Raw genomic sequence first — 20334 nt, 5'->3', positions numbered from 1 at the left:
ACTTTTAATTACCTGCTCCCATAAAGAAAGTGTACTTTCAGGAAGTCGATTTGAGCAGAGGTAAACCAGAATAGGGTCCCAAGAGTCTATCGACAGATGATGGGCCTTTAAAATCGACAAGCAGTCATTAATATTCCTTTGTAAATCCCTTATATCTTTGCCAGATTCAGCTGTTAAAACAGGAAGGTTAAAAAGAGTTTTTATTTGATTGTTTACTAAGATTCTGCGATTTTCATATTGATCAGAAAGTGCCTTCCAGGCCAATTCAAAATTTTCTTCTGTAAGGGGAAATTTCGAAACTATACTATAAGCTTCGCCTTTTGTCTTGGCACGGAGATGAAAGAGTTTTTGAACCGCGCAAAGTTTCGGATGGTTTATATATACCGCAGTGAACATGTCACGAAACGAGGGCCAAGTCAGATAATCTCCAAAGAAAATCTCTGTGTCACAAGGCGGAACTTTTATACACGGATTATTGTTATTTGAAATCGCATTGAACCTTAGTTTTTCCTCGTCTTCTTTGATCAGTTTCAATTTGTTGCATTCGTCTATAATTTCACTTAGAATAGTTATATATGTATTTGACGAAGTCCTATATTTAGCTTTAATAGATTCTATGTTTTCCTGATCATCTTCTGCTACACAAGCACTATAACATGATTTAATATTTGACCAAATTATCTTTAATTCCTCCTTAGAGGTTTCTAAGTAGGTAATGGATTTGTCCACAATAGGAAGTTCCTGATAGGAAGATTGAAATTGAACCAATTGGTCAGCAACAACAATAAAATTAGCTAGCATAGTCATACTTTTCAGAAAACTTCTAACCTCAAAGTTATGGGCGCGAAAACGTACAAAACTTATCTAACTTAAAGGAAACGATGTTGTCAAACTTTATGTAAAACCAGCACTTAAACTTTCGGATCAAATCACTATCAAATATGTGTAAAAATCAATTACTTTTTAAAGCGCAAAGGGCTTTTATAAAATAAAAATGCTTTTTAAATATAGATTTAATATAAATGCACTGAATTTAAATAAAGCACGCACCTGTTTATGAAGTTTTTATGATGATTCTCGCAATTTACTAGTCTCCCTTGAGCTGTTCGATGATAAAAGTGGTTTTGATTTTTTTTCTTTTATTTTCTTTTAAAGCTGTCTTCATAAAAGAAATAACTCTGATAATGATCGCAGGTTAAGATCGGTTGTTGTTGAGTAGCTGATAATGACTGATAATGGTGAATGGTGTGCGATGAAAGTGAGAGGCGCTGTGTATGATTATGCTGATTCTGCAATTGTGATCTCTTCAATTGTGTGGTCAGCTTGTGAAGCAAGGTGCGAGGCGATGATCGTAGAGCGGATTAAATTGATTGCGGCGGTGGTGGAGCAAGATGATGACAGATTTGATGCACTGATCAGGGCTTGGGTGAATGACGATTGTGAGCAATTAAGGGAATTGCTTGTAGATTTCAACACTGATGATGGTTCATAGAGTAGAGTTTGCTTTTTCTCGTTAACAAAATTTGGAGATCTTTGCACAATGATCTTCAGATGCTTATTAAGACAAATTGATGAACGAATTGAGTTTTTATCAGGTTGATGGTTGATGGAGAGCTGGTGTTCCACTTCGAAGCAAGTTGTTTTCTGTTTGATGGTTTTGTTCGAAGAAGCATGTGGGTTAATGTGTGATTCCAAGAACTCGATAGTTGATTTAGAGATGATTTTTCTTGTCTTGTTGAATGTAATGGTTGATAAATTTATAAGCAAGAATTTTGATATCTCGTTGATGGATGAATAAATATACGAATATATTATACGGTTCGTAGGACCAAATGTTGGGATATGATATATCCCCGCTGGTTGCTCAATGATTACGATGAAATAAAAGAATCGTTGTGGTAGTTTTAACAATTTTTATTCCTTAGGTAGGTCTTACTCGGTTGAAGGTTGAATCAAGAAGAAGGATACAGAAAAAGAAATATAGAGATGTGGCTTCCGATTTAAACAAATTAATTTGGTATAATGAAAGAGACATCTACACTTCAAAGTATAATCATGTACAAGAGTTTTATTAAGCTCTGTTTAGATTATTATTCTGATCTGAACACAATGTATATTTTTGTCTTGAAAAAAGCATGTTCAACATCAGTTTATTATAAATAATTCACTAATTTACAGTAATCACTATGAAATTCTTTAAATTTCATATTTAACCTCGGATTATTGTATCAAAGGTGCATTCGAAGAACCATCAAGTTAAGGTTGCGAGAGCAATTTATTGAATTCTAATAAATTTTCGTTAATGAAAGGCCCAAATATTTTATTTCCAAGTAATTGAAATCTGCATCAATTTAATTAACCCAAGTAAATTTATAGTTTGTTTTTAATGATTTAAGCTTGCAGCTTTTTTTCAATTCCATTTTGATTATTAAATTTAAATTTTTAAAAAGAGTTATATTCTAATCGAAAAATACCTTATCCATAACATTCTTGATTGATGAAAGCATACATGTATGTGCTATAAAAAACTATGCATCAAAGGAACACCAATGTTTTAAAAAAAATAATCAGAACGATTATAACGAACCTGTTGAATAAATGCATAACAAATACTATGCAAATTGTGACATATATCACTAAATGAAAACTTCTTAAAATCGTTCTGAATTCGCAATTTATTCAATAGATCATGTAATCGTCATTAATGTTAATTGTTGACGTATGGAAAGTTTTTTTTAGTGAATTTCCACAGTTTAACGCAAAATATAATTTTCATTCATTCCTTAAAAATGTTTAAGTTACCAAAGTTCAAGTTTACTTATTACTATTTGAAGGGTATGTTTAGTAAAAGTGCTGCTGATAATAAATACTTCCATAGATTACATTTTATCAATGCAGAACATAATAGTTTTCAGATATAAAGCAGAGGTTAGTGTAGAAAATATTTTTGAGAAAGCCAATAATATTTTAGACATGTTCAATAAAGACATTTCCGCTTCAACTAACTTTATAAAAAAAAATAGCGATAATAGCAGCCAATTATTTCATAGCATATTTAATTGTTAACAAGCTTAAACTTTACCAGTTGCAGCGCATATTGCGCTCACAAATAATTTAAGTTAACAAAGTACGGCACCAATAAATCAATAAATATGTATTTGGTCAATTTTATTTTATCTATTTAATATACATTAATAACCTTTATTTGGATTGAAATTAAAAAGCTATTCCAATTTAAGACCATGTCAGCACTTCAGATTATGTTGGTTATGATTGTTTCGTTTTTGAACAAAGGCCATGAAACATTCAAAATGAAGAGTTTAGATGGGACTGAGGACTAAAATTAAGCCTTTTGATGGGCCTGAAGACCAAATGTGAGAACGTGGTTGTTTTTTGCATTTAGGCAAACCTAAATGTCAGTCTGAGATTTCCATCTTGTTAAATGGAGAATTTCTGATTTAAACAGAGTGTCATTTTGGTTAAAATTTTTGAGAAAAGTAACTTAGTTCATCGTTTTCATCATCAACCGAAGATTAGACCGCTGCTTAGTGATATTCTGTTTTCTTTGTGATATATTTGCCCAAAACATAATCACCACTACTATATCGACTTTCATGATGCGAATAACCGCTAGTTCCTGGCGTCGATCGATGATAATCAATAGATACTAGCTTGTAATTTTTACATCCATCGGTATAACAAAAACAACTTAGTGACTTCATTGTAAGCTTGTTGGCAATATAAGCTGAGCCAGTCACCTGATGCACCAATAGTGTCAAATTAAATGCAATCATTTCAGATAGGTTAGTTATATCTCCTCCTGTAGCAATCAGTTGGTCTGCTGTTCGTTTGCGGGTGTCCACTATAGCACCGGGTGCCCCCTACTCATGTCCAGCTCCATGATAGTTCCATCCACTCAACAAGTCAGATATGACTAGATTCCCAATTTCGAGCTGGCAACACTGAGTCTAATATGTATATATAAAAATAAACTTCAGATAAGTTGTGTTCACCGAGTTTGTGTCTAGATCAGAACAGCACAGGACAGCACAGTTTCGTGAGAAACGTCAGATCAAGTTAGAACAGTCAGTTAAACGTCAGTTGTCAAAAAAAAAAACAAAACAAATTGCAAATTGTGTGAATTTTTCGTTTCTCGCTTATTTATATTCATTTTTTGTGTTTTTACTGTGAAAAATATTATTATTATTATTATTATATATTTCATCTATAAATTACAACATTTTATTAATTTTAATACAATAGAAATATTTTGTTTCATTTTAACCTCTTTCGATATTCAACCGCGTATTTGGTGAACACTGCACAACCACAGTCTTTCCTTCATCGGATGTCAATTCAATTTGATGCATTTTTTCAATTTATTTTATAATTATTTAATTAAACAAATTAAACAAATTGGCAAAATAACTTTATTTTAATTTTTTTAAATCACGAGAAAAAAACACAAAGCACAGCCAAATCAAAACGTAAACAAAAAAAATGACAACTTCGATTTTGACATTTCTCAAGAGTCTGTTCTAACCTGATCTGACTCTAAAGCAAGAACAGAAAATCCTGTTCTAAACTGTTCTAGGTTTGTCAATAAACAGGAAAGTAGAACAGTTCAGCACAGAACAAAAATCAATGAACAGCAAAAAGCTGTACTTTTCTGTCTAGAACAGTCCAGCACATCGTCAGTAAACACAGCTATTATAAAAAAAAAATAACGACTCACCATAGTATTGAAATGTTGACTGGCTGAGCAAGTGTATAGACAACAAACATAACCCAAACTCTGGTACAGTTATGTCGGCCGTCAAATTGTGCGATTCGCAACTATCTTCACTACCAACATAAAAAATCAAAATGTGATTTGATGTTGAGTCGGCGATATTTCGCACGAATTTCAAATTGAAATAACAAACAACGGACTTGTGTTTTTTTAATAACTTGTTATCAAAATGAACAACTGAATTAGGTGGCTAAATAAAGCTCTATCCACTGTTTTAAAATAAATTGTAAGCTTAATAAAATAGAAGATTTTGTATATATTGGTTGATGACATCGACTTACCCAATTTTTGTATAATCACCCGTATGTGTTGTGTATAAGATTATTGGTTAATTATTTTTTTAAATTAAATCTATATTTCCAGATATGGCGTGAATATGATACAGATAATAGTGGATACATCGAAGCTGATGAGCTCAAAAATTTTCTTCGTGATTTACTCAAAGAGGCCAAGAAAATTAATGACGTTTCAGAGGACAAATTAATTGAATACACTGATACAATGGTAAATAAAAGTTTTAATTTATTTTTATAAATAATATCAATATTGGTACAGAGTAGAATTTTTAACAAATTTAATCAGCTTTGAAAATATACATACTTGAAAGGTAAAGGTTAATAGGAATAGGTGTGGAATGCTTTCACACTCCTTTTTACAATCTCCATTTACTAAAACATAAACATTAAGTGGAATTATCTTACTTTGTTTTTTTAAATAAACTCCAGCTGCGAGTATTTGATGCTAATAAAGATGGACGTCTTCAACTTTCTGAGATGGCGAAGTAAGTTTTTTCCAGTTCCCTTTTCATCCTTAAAATGTAAAAAAGTAACTCTCTTATTTGATTTTCTTTAGCTTGTTACATAAAAATAGATTATTCATTTTCTCAAACAAATCAAATTTTCCGTCATTTTTTCTTTCTCTTCAATGAATAAACTCCATATTATTATCAACATAAAACAAAATCAAATAAAACAAATCAACAAAAATACTACACTACTCGGAGGATTATTATATAATTAAACAATATAAAACTATTTCTTCATGCATGATTTGAATTTTGAAATATTACAAAACTATCTGTAGACTGCTTCCTGTCAAAGAAAATTTCCTTTGTCGTCAGGTTTTCAAGGTGAGTCTAGTTTTGTTTTTATTTTGTTTAAAAATTAAATTCTTAACTTCTATTACTAATCCAGTAACTCTGTACATACAATAAGCTAAAGCTTCATATATTTTTTGTTTTGAACTTATCGATTTTGTTTGACAACTCAATTTACATAAATCGACAATTTACTATCGCATTTCCTTTATTTATAAGCTCTACTATTTTCACTCATTGTCATTCCTAGTTAACATAGTTTAGTTTTCCTTAGTCTACTTTTATTTAAGATAGAAATTTTATTTTTATTTTATTGTTTTAAAAAATGAAAAACCTAGTTTACCTTGAATGAATGTAGAAAATATAAGACCCTTCCTGGGTTCCTCTTCCCATTAATGTCAGACAACGAAAAATCAAATTTCAAGACAAGCAGGTAGGTATGGATTAGTACCAAGCTTTCTACAAAATTAATATTCAACTTAATTAAAAATAAAAACATTAATCATAACATACCCTATACGGGTACATGATCGTCGTTATTTTTTAATGAGATTATTTCCCTTAATCTAAAGTTAAATGTACATTTATGTATATAAATTATTGTATTTCAAAACTGAACCCAATAGACAAATAAGATGAACAAAATTACAAACCTTCTACTTACACAGATCTGATTATAGGGTGTTATATGTATGTTTACTTATATGCCTTCTTTTAAAAAACCCAAATAACTCAAAAACTCGTACCTACCGCTTTTTGTTTTGGTATGAAAATTAATTAATTGGACTTACCTATGTACATACCTATACAATGTAAATATAAACTATCAACTGTTCAGAACAAATGTTCCAATCCTTTTCGAAATACACAATTGTTGTTAATTATTAATTTTCTTAAACATTTTGTTCATATATTGTTTACTTACAATTTACTTCACATCTTTCATTTTAAAAATTAAAATAAATTTCAAAGAATTAAATTATTAAATTTAAAAAAAGAAAAACTAAAACATAATTCTTATAAACATTTCTTTAATTTCTCTTTTTTAATGCTTAATGCTTATATAAAAAATATGTTAAACCAAAACAACATTGTAATCAAACACAACAACAATTTTGGAATAACGCTTGCATACAATATTTAAATAAATCACGTTAATTAAAAAAACTTCATCACTCTTTGCTCGGCCGTTCTGCACACGTCAACCCTTAAAAAAATAATTTCTTTAATTTCTGTTTTTTTGTTTTTGTGAAACTTAAAATAAATAAATGAATCTTTAAACAAAAACGCACAACACAACAACATCAACTTGAACATTTAACTTAATGATAAATTAAAAGGAAGGCATCGAAGTAAGTAGTATTTATTAAAAACATGAAAAAACTTTTCATTTAATAATTAAATAAAAAAAAAACAAACGCAAACGAACACATAATAAATATGCTTACAAATTAAAATTAAAATTTAAATTCTTATAATAATTATGTTTATTGAATGGGTTTCACTTTAATGTTATTTTTAATGTTCGTAAAACAAGTGTTAAATGGTGAATTGATTAATGTTAAAAATTATTCTATATTATTCCTACGTGTTAAGTAAATTAGAGATTAAAACAAAGTACTTATTTTATTTTAAATTTTATTTACATATATGTTAAAACATTTGCGCAACATAGAATATTTATTTGCTTATAAACAGAATTTTTGATAAATGTGCTTCAATGATTTTCCGATGATTCAATTTATAACTGACGGAAATCTTATGCTTAAATTTTGGAACTCCAGAAATCTTTAACTTTTCACTTCATTCGGAATTTTCATTTTAGTGTGTAAAGACATCGTGAAGCCAGTTTTTTTTAAAAAAAGGTTTAATTTTAATTAAAATGTTCAAATTGAAAATCATCAGATTAAACCATTAACAGGTTAAAACGATATCAGCCAAATAGCCACCAAGGCTAAACGGCTCCAACCGTTGCACCACTCACACATTTTGCTGGTCCTTAATAACTTCTTGAGTTCAGAAAGAAGTATAAAAGTATTAAATCACAAGAGCTCTTTGAACCTCTAAACATTGTCTAGTACATCAATATATTCCATTCATAGTATGGTTGCGGCGCAATCTGTTCACTGTAACAGCTACACCAGCTTCTTTTTCGAAAAATTTTATTCATAATACACTCTCATCGCTTGCGAATGGAGACGAGAGACTTTTAAACAACCATTCTTCTATATTAAAATAGCCTACGATGAAATTCCAAATTATTCAATACATTTTAAGGGCGCAATTAGAAAGATACGACTGACTTTTCTAGCGATTAATCGTCTTGAGTTCTTGTCTCAGCAGCTACAATTTGTCATCAGTTTCACTATTGCCTTACTTCTCGGCTGCCCAATAAAACCTTTAATTTCTTACTTACTTACTTAAAGTGGCGATACAGTCCGCGGCGGACTTGGGTTTCGACCAACATGCGTTTTCAGCCAGCTCGGTCCCTAGCTAGCTGTCTCCAGTTTCGCACGCCAAGTTAGTTAAACTCTTCATCCACATACGTGTGCCACCTGAGTCGCGGTCTTCCCTTACTGCGCAGTCCCTCTGGATTGGATTCGAAGACCTTCCAGGCTGGAGTGTTGATGTCTATTCGCTCTACATGACAGCCATCTAAGTCGTAGTTAACTAGGTCAGTGTCGCTGTACAGTTCGTCGTTATATCTTCTAATCCATTCTCCATCTATGCAGACGGGACTCTCGAAGCATCCTAAGACTCTCATCTTTCTCTGACAGGGTCTAGGCCACAAATGAGAACCGGGATGATGAGTGTCTTATAGATTGTGATTTTAGATGCCCGAGAGAGGACTTTGAGTTGAGTTTTGCACAATGATTTCCAGAACGATATTGGAGAAGTCGGATGACAGTGCATCGCCTAAAACCTTTTTTGACATCAAATGCATCGGTAAGATCTTTTCCGACCTTGATAGAGCAGCGTGCATTCTCCATTGTAATTCTGCACAAACGGATAAGTTTGACAGGGATCCCAAAACTAGACATTGCTCGTTAGAGCTCTTTCCTATAGATGCTGTCATACGCGGCTTTAAAGAGATGGTGGGTATCGATTTGAAGTTCCTTGATTTTTTCTGCTGTAGTGTGAATATTTAGTGAATGGTGGGCTTTTATGGTCTGGAGCTACGCTGATAAGGATCTATCAGATTGTTGACGAACGGCTTCAGACGTTCACGTAATACGGCTGAAAGGATCTTATATGCAATGTTCAGGTAGTTGGCGCAATTTAGAAGGTCTCCTCTCTTTTATGTTGGGAAAATCATGCTGAAATTCCACTCATCTGGCATGCTTTCATCCCTTTCTTGCAGATGAGTTGGTGCATGCTCTATACCAAGTCATCGCCTGCTGCTTTGAATAGTTCAGCAGCGATGCCGTTAGCTTCATAAGCTTTGTTTGACTTCAGTTAAGATATAGCTGTCTTCATTTCGTCAAGGTCGGGTAGACGGAATTGTTGATCTGCGTCGCCTAGGTTGAGTGGTTCTATCTCCATTACTGCGAAACTCGGTTTGTCATCGCTGTTATATAATTTGGAGAAGTGGTCTTTCCATATTCTCAACATAGACTGCGGTTCTACTACGATTTTCCCCTGATCGTCTTTACAGGCTTCGGGTCGTGGCTGGTACCCTTGGGAGGTTTACGAACCTCATTCCTGTTGTGTCATCCCTCTATCTCCTCGATCGCACGCTTCTCATGCTCTCTTTTTTTTCATCTAAGAAGCCGGTGTTCCTCTCTCCTCTACTGCTCGTAGACCTCGCGAGCAGCTTTGGTCCTTCTGTGCAGCGCCGTTTTGTATGCCTCTTGTTTCGCTGCGTGCGCTTGCCGGCATTCTTCGTCAAACCAGGGGTTTCGCTGTTGTGGCCTTGTGAGACCTAGCACTTCAGAGGCGGCGTCTCTGATGGCTACAAGGTAATGTTGCAACTGGTTTTCAATGTTTAATGCAGGAAGCATAGGACTCCTTAAGAGGTTATCAGAGACTCGATCGGAAAAGGACATGGCAGTCTCTTGCGGTTGTAGCCGTTTAACGTCGAATCTTCTCACAGTACTTCCTTGTTTTGGCTTGGATCGGAATATCCGTAGCCGTACCTTGGCTACAACGAGGTAGTGGTCCGAGTCAATGTTAGCTGCTCGGAAAGTTCGGAAATGCTGTATATAGTATACTGGAGAAGTGTTGTGCGTCGATCGCAATGTGGTCAATCTGGTTGACAGTCGATTGATCAGAAGATTTCCATGTCCCCTTGTGGATATTAAGTTGTATGAACTGCGTACTAGCTACCAGAACGTCTCGCCCCGCAGCGAAATCGACCAGCCTGAATCCGCTGTCGGAGGTAGTGTCATGCAGGCTGTATCTCCAGATTGTGCCACCAAAGATATCTTCTCTTCCTAGCTTGGCGTTAAAATTTCCTAAGATAATTTTAATGCCATAGCCAGGGCACTGCTCATAAGTCTTGTCCAAGAGCTCGAAGAATGTGTCTTTGGTGTCTTCATCTTTCTCATATGTCGGGGCATATTTATCCTTAATGTGAATCGTAGTGATGCGCTCACTCACACTGTTGAAATTCAAGACTTTTTGCCTTAGTCTGGTACCAACAACAAATCCACACCCAAATATAGACGCTGTCTTTGTTCTCGGTAGCAGTCGCCGTAGTATACATCGCAGTCTTTTAGTTTGCGTTTGCCTGGTCAATCCCATCGCAATTCTTGGATGGCGTTTGCAGCAACTTAGGGCTTCCGCTAATTGTTCGGCTACTCGTGGTGTGTTACCTAACATTCCACGTATAGATCCGAAGTTCGTTGTCCTTATGTCGTTTGTTCGGTTCGTTATTAGTAAAGCCATCCGTATCCGAGGCTTTGCAACAAGGATATTTGTACGTGATCAGGAAGTCACCCCGCCGGCACTACCTTCAACCTGGAGGGCCAGATCCAAGGACGGGAAACCGGATAAACCGCTCCTTATAGGCCTGGGCTCCGAACATGTCATAGAAACCCTATTAGATGTTCACTTAGTAGTTAAACCACCGTTATTCCATCACAGGAATTTCTCCATTGATCCTTAGTATAACTCCAAAGACGGGGAGCCGGATAAACCGCTCCTTATAAGGTGTTCATTAAGTAGTTCAACCTTACTGGAACTGTAGACGCCACCGTTGATGAAATCTCGGTAATTCATCAGTGGAAATACTTCCCCCCCTCTCTCTTTTGCTGCTCCCAACAACATTTCCAATCTCCAGATTAGGTACTTGGCGCCCGATCTTCACCGCGGGAAGGTGAATGTATTTAATTGGAAAACTCATGTTTGTCATATTTCGCTTTAATTGTAGAACTTTCAATTTTTAAGCTTTATTATAAAACAAAAAATCACTATATTGAAATGCAAAGAAGAGCGCCTTTTGTTGATAGACCTTAAGCTTAAGGGACCAGTATGGAAATCATTGATATTCATCATTAAAACCAATCTTTAGGACTCATTCGACAAGTTGGTTGTAGCTATCATTGAAAACTTCTTTCATTGGAAACAAATTTTTTGATTGGAACGAATCGTTTGTGGTTGAAGTTTATCTTTGATAGTAAGACTTATGAAAGTGTTTATAAAGAAAATGGGTTGCCTTCAGTGGAATGAATTTAATCAAGAAATTTTGTTTCTATGGCAAAAATTTCCAATGATAGCTATATCTCTGACAAAAATCTGAAAACCAACGGTTAAAAAAAAAGTTTGAATTTTTTACCACCTGCATTACACCGAATTGGAACGGCTTATTGAAGAAGCACCTCTTTATAACATGTTATTATTATTGCTTACATATTAATTCAATTTCTTACAAATTAAGAGTTAAATCCGTAATATTAGTCTTTAATGTTATTGTAATTCCTTGTACGAGGACGTGTTCGTGAAGATAACTTATAAAAATGAAACAGTCAAAGATTGAACCAGACATTTGGCTTTTAAGTCTTAAACAAAGGAACTACGATTATCTTCTAATTAAATTTTAATAGCACTGGTCAACAAAATGAATTGTTTTTCTGTACAACAACTTTCTTTGAAAAAGTGGCTTGCACAAAATACTCTTTTAAAGGAATGTGTTGTCCTGAATTGGAACCTTTCCTCACAATGTTTCTAAAAGATTATGTTTTTTTTTTTTAAATATCTACATGACTGAAAATGCAAAATAAAAAATATATAGTACGCTGTTTTGAAGGCAAAGGTTAAACGCAATGCAAAGAATATTGTACCGTACGATGTTTTCACAAAGTTTAAACCTTACCTAAGATAAAGTTTAAATCGCTTTAGTATTTCACTTATTTTCGTAATTTCTCGGCATCGTAGTTTCTGAGAAGTCAACAGTCTTCATTTGACTCTGTCTGAATAAAAAAAAAACTTGAATGTAATTTTTTGGACTTTTCGTTTTAGAGTCAGTTTTTATTGTTGATTCCGAATTGGAACTCCATTTTAGATTAATACGTTCTCTAACTCAGAAATACAAGTTTTTAACATTATTATGTCAATGTTAAAAATGTATGTTATAATATTTAGACTACGAACTCATTAGGCTGGTCGGTAAGGACTTATACAACTTATTAGGATTATTTGAAAAATAAGTAAGATTCTGAAAAATTATCATCACGAATTTTATTGAAAAACTATATAAGGTGAGAGACTATTTTAAAGTCGGATTCTAAGCTAATATCTAAATCAATCAATAACCTTAGAAAATGTAAAATTTGATTACCAGAGCTCATAACCTTGTTGGCCAGTGTAATAGTAAACTGTTGTTATTTAAAAAAAGTGTATTGCCTCTTTCCGTTTTGGTTTGTTTTATTTATTTGAAGTTAATTTTGCCCTCTTACCCTTCTTTATGCTTCATTACTATCGTTTCTCTTTAAGTAAATGCTTTTGTTCTCAACTTGATATCAATAATAAAATCAATACAAACTATAGATATATGTATGTATTTTGTTATTTCTTTTCGTAAATATAAATTTTAAAGCAATGTACAATGTACATCCACATAAAAACATGCATACCTAACTTATGTATTTATTTCATTTCATTGTATTTTTCAACTAATTTAATCATAGGGTGCTGCAAAGTTGACAAAGGAGGATATTGAAAAAGTTTTTTCGCTGTACGACAGAGTAAGTAAAAGAAACTTTTTCTTGTAACATTTGGTCTGTATTTTAAATAATTAATAATTAAGTCCTTATGGAGAATTAAATGAAAGTTTATAAAAAAAGAGGCAGATATTTGACCCACACTTTTGACTTCCCATCCGTGCCCTTCTGTTGATTTTTGTAAAACTCAATAATACTGAATTGAATTTTTTTAAAACATTAACCAAATATTTAGCACCAATATTTTCATATGATAGAAGAGTAAGGTTTCAAAATTTGTTTTTGTTCTCGACATTTTGAGTCAAAACCCAATTTTTATCAGCATTTCTAGAAAGGCCTTATGTCTTATAAAAAAAAACAACGATTGGATTTTTTAAGGATACGTTAGCAAAAATATGCGCAACGCTTCGTCATCGTTAGTTCCTGCGTTCGTTTTCAATTACACTGCTTTTCTAAGCTTGATTAATAAAGCTAATTTGCTTGCAGCACAATTTGCTGTTAATTTAATGCTGCCAATGAGTGTCATGACTCCTCCTGTACGTGAAAGCGTGAACAGTTCTATGGGACGAATCTCCTTTCGCACTCGTATAGTTGCTAGAGCACTAAAAGATCTCAGAAACAAATCCGCTGGCCCGGATAGTATACACACTATTGTTTCGAAGAGGTGTTCTTCAACGCTGGCAAAACCTCTACGTAAGCTTTTCCATCTGTCCTATTCTACAGGTCTCTTTCAGAGTTAATGCAAAACAGCATTTGTCTAGCCTGTCCTTTAAAAATGGCGAATGCTCCTCACCCTCTTACTATCGTCCAATTGCACTTACATCTCTTCTTTCCAAGGTCATGTAAACCCTAATTTTGTTTGCTAAAGAAATATCTTGAAGAAAGAAAGCTTCTAATGACCGGCAGTACGGTTTTCGTAGCAATAGATCCACTTGTGATCTCATGGTTTTTCTCACGAACAGTGGAACAAATCGGTTTCGATAAAGTAAGATTATTGCACTTGATATTTTTAAGGCATTTGATAGAGTTTGGCATCAATATCTCTTATCGAAAATGTGTGCATTTGGTATTGATGAATTTCTTCTCTGTTGGGTTAAAAATTACCTTTCGGACCGTTCAATTCAAGTAGTATTGGACGGGTTCAAATCTGATATCCACAAAATAAACGCTGGTGTGCAGCAGGGCTCCGTTTTGTCTCCGACAGTCTTCGTTATTTTTATAAATGATCTTTTTTCTGAAACTTCTAACCCACTGAATTGTTTCGCTGATGACAGTACTCTCAGCTTTTCATATTCATATTTAGATTCTCATCTTTGTTCTTTGGATGTGGACTAGGATGGTTTGTAAAAAAAACTACACATGATATTTGGAGACACTTTTTTTTATTTGATTAGTCAATTCCTGAACTTTAACGAAAAAAAGGATGAATTTTTTTAATAAAATGTGAACTTTAAATTCAATACTGCCAGTGCGAAGGAGAAGAAAGGCTGGCACGATATCTCAGCTTCGGAACCTTCAACCAACAAACACATTTTTTTACTTAATTTTTAGAACGTTGGTCTAGACACAAGATATTCTCAAAATGGTAGCGATTTAAAAAAAAAAATTTTTGACCATATTTTCAACTTAAAAAAAAAAAGCTTTTGCCTAGACCTAGCGCGATGTTTTGTCAATAAGTAACGCTTAACAGATTAAGGATATCTTCTATAGTTTCGTCGAAATCTAGCCAACAGTTTTGAAGAACACTACTTTTGCAAGAAGGGGTTTAAAGATAAATGTTATAATTAAATAGACAGGGCGGGTCGGGTTTGAGGTTCGATATCTCGTAAACTAGCATGCTTTCAATCAAATCTTTCACAGAGCATGTTTTTATTTATGTCTACATCAAAAATTTCGAACCGCAAAGCTAGACGGCACCCGTCAATTCCGAACTTGACAGCATTGTCCAATGGGAAATCAAATCCCTTGTAGAATTGTATGCTTCGAAAACTCTCTCCTGTCTACTGTCGCAAAAGCGTAACCCTTCCCCAATGCTACTATCTATGAGTGGTACTTGTATCAAGGAGATTGAACAGCTATCAGTTTTAGGTATGTGCATTACAAAACACTTGTTGTGAAGTGATCACATATTTGACGTTCGATTAAAATTTATTCAATTTATTTTCCCGGTCGCTCTTCTTCGCAAAGCAAAAGGTATGATTTTAAAAATGATCTCCGTAAATTTATAACGATAAATGATATTTTTCTTATTGGTGGAGATTTCAACTGTAGACATAGGAATTGGGGTTGTAGTAGGGCAAATGCTTGGGGCAATATTTTGTCAGATTTAAATTCAAGGCATCCGTTTAACATTTTATACCCACCTCACCCCACCTGCATTCCCCCGAATAATCGAACTAATCCCTCCACTCTGGATTTTTTCCTAACTAACACGCCCGAGCTTTTTACCCAACCCAACGTTGTAAATGATCTTAGTTCAAATCACTTGCCAGTTCTTATAGGAATTAATTCTACCCCTGTAGAGACATGTAATATTGTCTATGACTTTAAAAACACAAATTGGAACAGATTTAAAAGCATTTTGCGACAAAAACTAAGAGATATACCGGTCATTAATTCTAATGACATACATTTTGTTCAAATTGATGAGTCTGTGAGTGCTTTCACGAACTCTGTACTTGAAAGCTTTGAGCAATCTGTTCCAAAAAAAATTAATGTCCGGAACAATGGTAACGCATTACCACCTCAAATAGTAGAAACCATAAAAATTAGAAATAAATATAGAACTTTATGGATGAGGTCAAGAGATCAATTTTACTTCTCTGAAATAAAAACCTTAAACGAAATTATAAAAATATTGCTTGCGGATTTCCGAAATCAATCTTGGAACCATAAGCTTTAAGGCTTAGATAAAGGGAGTAAACCCCTTTGGAATATTATAAAAGTTGTTAAGAAGAAAAAATTTCACATTCCATCCTTTAAGATAGGTAATACAGTATTGCTTTCAAACGAAGAAAAAGCAGGTGCTTTAGCAACCGAATTCTGTGCTAACCACTTAGTTGCAAGCAATATAACTATAAACAGTTATATTGAAAACAACGTCTCGCAATCAATACAAAGGCTTAATACTAGTACTATTGATTTTACCGATGATATTATATCCACTGATGATTTAAAAGATATATTACGAAGTCTTAAAAATACCAAATCACCAGGATTTGATGGGTTAAAAAATTTATTTCTAAAAAATCTTCCTAAAAAAGGTATACAATTTTTAACTGTGCTTTTCAATGCATGTTTTAAAATAGGATACTTTCCAAATACTTGGAAAACGGCAAAAGTAATCCCAATCTTTAAGCCGGGCAAAAATGCTTGCCTGCCTTCTAGCTACAGGCCAATTAGTTTATTAAGCTCTTTAAGTAAGTGCTTGAAAAAATTAATAAAAATCAAACGATTACAACATGTGGAACAGTTTGATATCCTGCCACAGGAACAGTTTGGTTTTAGGAGACATCATAGTACTGTGCAACAGGTTGACAGAATAACGAAAGATATTAAACACAACCTTACTATAGGAAAAAGTACGGGAATGGTCTTTCTTGATGTCGAAAAAGCATTTGACTCCGTTTGGCACGAGGGACTCATTCACAAACTTCTTATTTTAAATTTTCCAATCTTTCTTGTAAAAATGATTTTATCCTTCCTTACAAAACGCACTTTCAAAGTCTCCGTTAATAATTGGTATTCCGATGTAATTGAAATTGTTGCAGGTGTACCTCAAGGATCCGTTCTTGGGCCCTTATTGTATATTATATACACACATGATTTTCTGAAACCCCATAACTGTAAAACTGCAATTTTCGCGGATGATACCTGCATTTATGCAACAGATGCAATTGGTTCCTTAATCGAAACAAATCTGCAATCTGCTTTGTTCTTAGTGCAATCATATTGCAATGGTTGGAAAATAAAATTAAACGCTTCCAAGACACAGGCCCTCTTTTTCACTAGAAAAAGAAAAGCCTGTTTCCTTCCAAGCAATAGGCTTCAGTTGAATGGGGTTCAAACTGAATGGAAATCGAGCGCTAAGTATCTTGGGGTGCACCTGGACAAAACGTTGACATTTAGTTTGCATATTCAAGAAACACTAAATAAACTTAATATGGCGATAAGAACTCTATATCCATTTATAAATCGTAAATCCAAATTGAGTGTTGAAAACAAATTGTTATTATACAAAGTAATATTTCAAAGTATAATGTTATATGGTTCTCCTGTATGGGGAACATGTGCTAAAAGTCATATTAAAAGGCTGCAAATTATGCAAAATAAAATTTTAAAAATGATGCTCAATCATCCCTGGCATTATTCTACGGAGGATCTGCACCAAGAAGCAAAAATTGAAAAAGTCGAATTTCGAATCTCAAAATTATACGATCGATATAAAATATTGTGCAGTTGTTCTGACAACAACTTAATATTAAATTTATCTAATTAAGGTGTTGTAATTTTTCTATTTGCTTGTTTATTATTTATGTTTTTTATTTATATATTTATTTATTTATTTATTCATTTATTTATTTATTTATTTATTTATTTATTTATATATTTATTTATTTATTTATTTATCTACTTTTTTTCGTGTTTATCTATTTATTTATTTTTGTTTTTTTTTTTAATTATTTATTATTGTTATTTATTTATTTGTTTAATTATTTATTTTTTTTGTTATTTATTTATTTATTTTTTTATTTGTTTAATTATTTATTATTGTTATTTATTTATTTGCTTAAATATTTATTTTTGTCATTTATTTATTTATTATTTTAAATTATTTATATACATAACTGTGATAAACATAATTATGTTTTTATTTTTTGTTTTTCTGATATGTAAACAACATCTTTTTTCTTGTGATTCACACGAACCCATTTCTCTCTTCTTACGGAAATATACTTATTTTTAAATTAAATGAAGGTTTTTCATGTAGCTTTTCCTTCTAAAAACTTCTTGTATCTGTGATATTATTATTGTATAAATGTTATACGTTTTTCAGTAGTAAGGTAGAAAATACCATTTCTCTGTAAATTGTGCAATCTAGTTATACGAAAAAAAATTATATAAATTCAGCTACAATAAACGTTATTACATATATTTGACCGATAAAAATGTTGCTAAGTGTTTAGGTTTTTTCCGACAATGCAAACAGTTTTTTACCCCTTCTGATCTGGCTATAATTTATAAAGCCCATATTCGTCCAAAACTTGGGAAAAATTCCAATATTTGGGCAGGTGCTCCTATAACCCACTTGAGTCTCTGGGACAGAATTCAAAAGAGAGCTCTAAAAATGATAGGTGATATTTGTTTAACTGAAATTTTTGCATCTCTCAAGCACCTTGCGTTGTAAGGTTTCATGTCTCTCATTATTTTATTACTACTTCCATAAGCAATACTCTAGTGAAATAGCCAGTTGCATTCCTATCCTCCAACAATTGAACCGTAATACCCGTACTTCTATAAATGCTCATCAGTTTACCCTCAACTCCAACTACAGACGTACTGTTAAGTATAAGAAGTCTGCCTTTAACCGCACTACATGAATGTGGAACTCTTTACAAGGCTCAATATTTCCCACTGATTACAGTGTGCAGACATTCAAAACTAATGTGCATTGACATCTTCTTTCTAATCCTGTCCTCCATTCCTGTTTGCTTGCACTGTGTTTAATGATTCTAAGGGCCCCCGCCGACTGCAGACTTTTTATCGGCCGATAGTTTGGTCGGCTTCTTAATCAGTATGGAGGGGAATGCATATGCGCACACTACTGCGTTTCAGTATCGACTGATAAAAAAGTTTGATGGGCTACCCTATGACATTCAAACTAATCTGTCGGCCAACAATCGGCCGACTGTTTAATCAGTATTGGCGCATACACGCCTGCGCATACATGACGATTGGGTAGACGGCCGATAGTTCAGTTTTCGCTCTGTGATTTGGCGTCGTGTGCGTGTATTTTGAATATGGCGTCGCCCAAATCACAGTAAGTTACAAACTAGTTCGAGAATAGTCGGCCGGCTGTTGGATAGTCTGCGCCCTATTCACCAACCAAACTGTTTAGTTGGCTCGGTGTGCGCACTTTCAGCCTAACCCGACTGAACTATCGGCCGATAAAAAGTCTGCAGTCTGCCGGGGTCCTAAGATTATTCATAACACCATTAGTGCGTGCTCAATATAAACAAAAATGAAATAATTTTAAAGTCAATCTGGTCTCGAAATATTCGATTCAAACATCAATTTTTACCAATTTTTCTAAAAAATATATTTTAAAAATAAATTTTCTTTGAGTTAAAATCAGTTTGGGGGCAATATCTTAAATTTTTGCCAAGATATTCGGGTCCAGAATCAATTTTTACAAATTTTAAGCAGTGGTTTTTTAGCTTTTTATTTGTTGTTACTTCGATTACAAAATGTTTCTGTACATTTTTCTGGAGGTAATATTATTTTTTGTTCTTAAGATATTCGAATTGACAAATATCACTTTTTTGTTTTCTGTATTATTATTTTTTTTTTGAAAATTATTCTAATTTATTATCACGTCACGTTATACATGTAAAGCAAAATTTAATTGAAGTTGCTATCGTTATTTGTTTGTGAGATGTTTGGGGTCAACCAAAATTTTCACTTTTCCTTGAGATTGCTGTAGTAAAAAAACATCGCCTCAATTTTTGTTGAAAGTGCTTTCTGCATCTTTTGTTGGCATTATCTGTTAAACAACATCGATTTGAAAGTGGTATCACCACTGGTTCTTGAGATATGGATAACGAAAAATTGTACACCAAACGTACGGACACACACAAAGACATCTCTCTAAAAATCTTTGATTTCAATTCTTGGAATCTTGAAACGTCGAGAAATGTAAATATTTTAATTTGACAAATTGGACCGATTACAACTACTTCCTATGGGAATTTAAAAACTCAAAAGTGTGGCCCCTTAAATACATAATAATAAATCAAACAAATGACCTTTTTTTCATTGAACACAATTATTGTAAGAAAGACCAAAATTAATCTAAAGCAAACATAAATTTTCCTTACTCAATTTTTATTTTTGTTTTAAATGCAAAAATATTAATATTTTAAAATATTTTCATACTTTAAATTCGATAAGGATAACAATGGAACAATCGAAAACGAAGAGCTTCGAGGTTTTCTAAAGGATCTACTTGAGTTAGTTAAAAAGGTAAATTAAAAAAATAATACAGACGAAGAATAATACAGAAAAGA

General features: G+C 33.1%; 1 protein-coding gene across 3 annotated transcripts in view; it reads left to right on the top strand.

Annotated features, from left to right (window-relative positions):
- Nucleotides 1–20334, top strand: part of LOC129941840 (calbindin-32) — a 54023-nt gene that overhangs the window by 33313 nt on the left and 376 nt on the right. For 2 of the 3 annotated variants that reach the window (XM_056050591.1, XM_056050590.1), the window contains exons 6-11: nt 5156–5296; nt 5518–5573; nt 5876–5921; nt 7229–7240; nt 13016–13072; nt 20219–20290. In XM_056050591.1, coding sequence (XP_055906566.1) covers nt 5156–5296; nt 5518–5573; nt 5876–5921; nt 7229–7240; nt 13016–13072; nt 20219–20290 — 384 coding nt within the window. The remainder of the gene's footprint in view (nt 1–5155; nt 5297–5517; nt 5574–5875; nt 5922–7228; nt 7241–13015; nt 13073–20218; nt 20291–20334) is intronic. The other variant, XM_056050592.1, reaches the window with a different exon arrangement.

Source organism: Eupeodes corollae, chromosome 1 (assembly GCF_945859685.1).
Source record: "Eupeodes corollae chromosome 1, idEupCoro1.1, whole genome shotgun sequence".
In the NCBI taxonomy this organism is placed as follows: Eukaryota; Metazoa; Arthropoda; class Insecta; order Diptera; family Syrphidae; genus Eupeodes; species Eupeodes corollae.
This window is presented reverse-complemented; position numbering and strand designations above follow the sequence as displayed.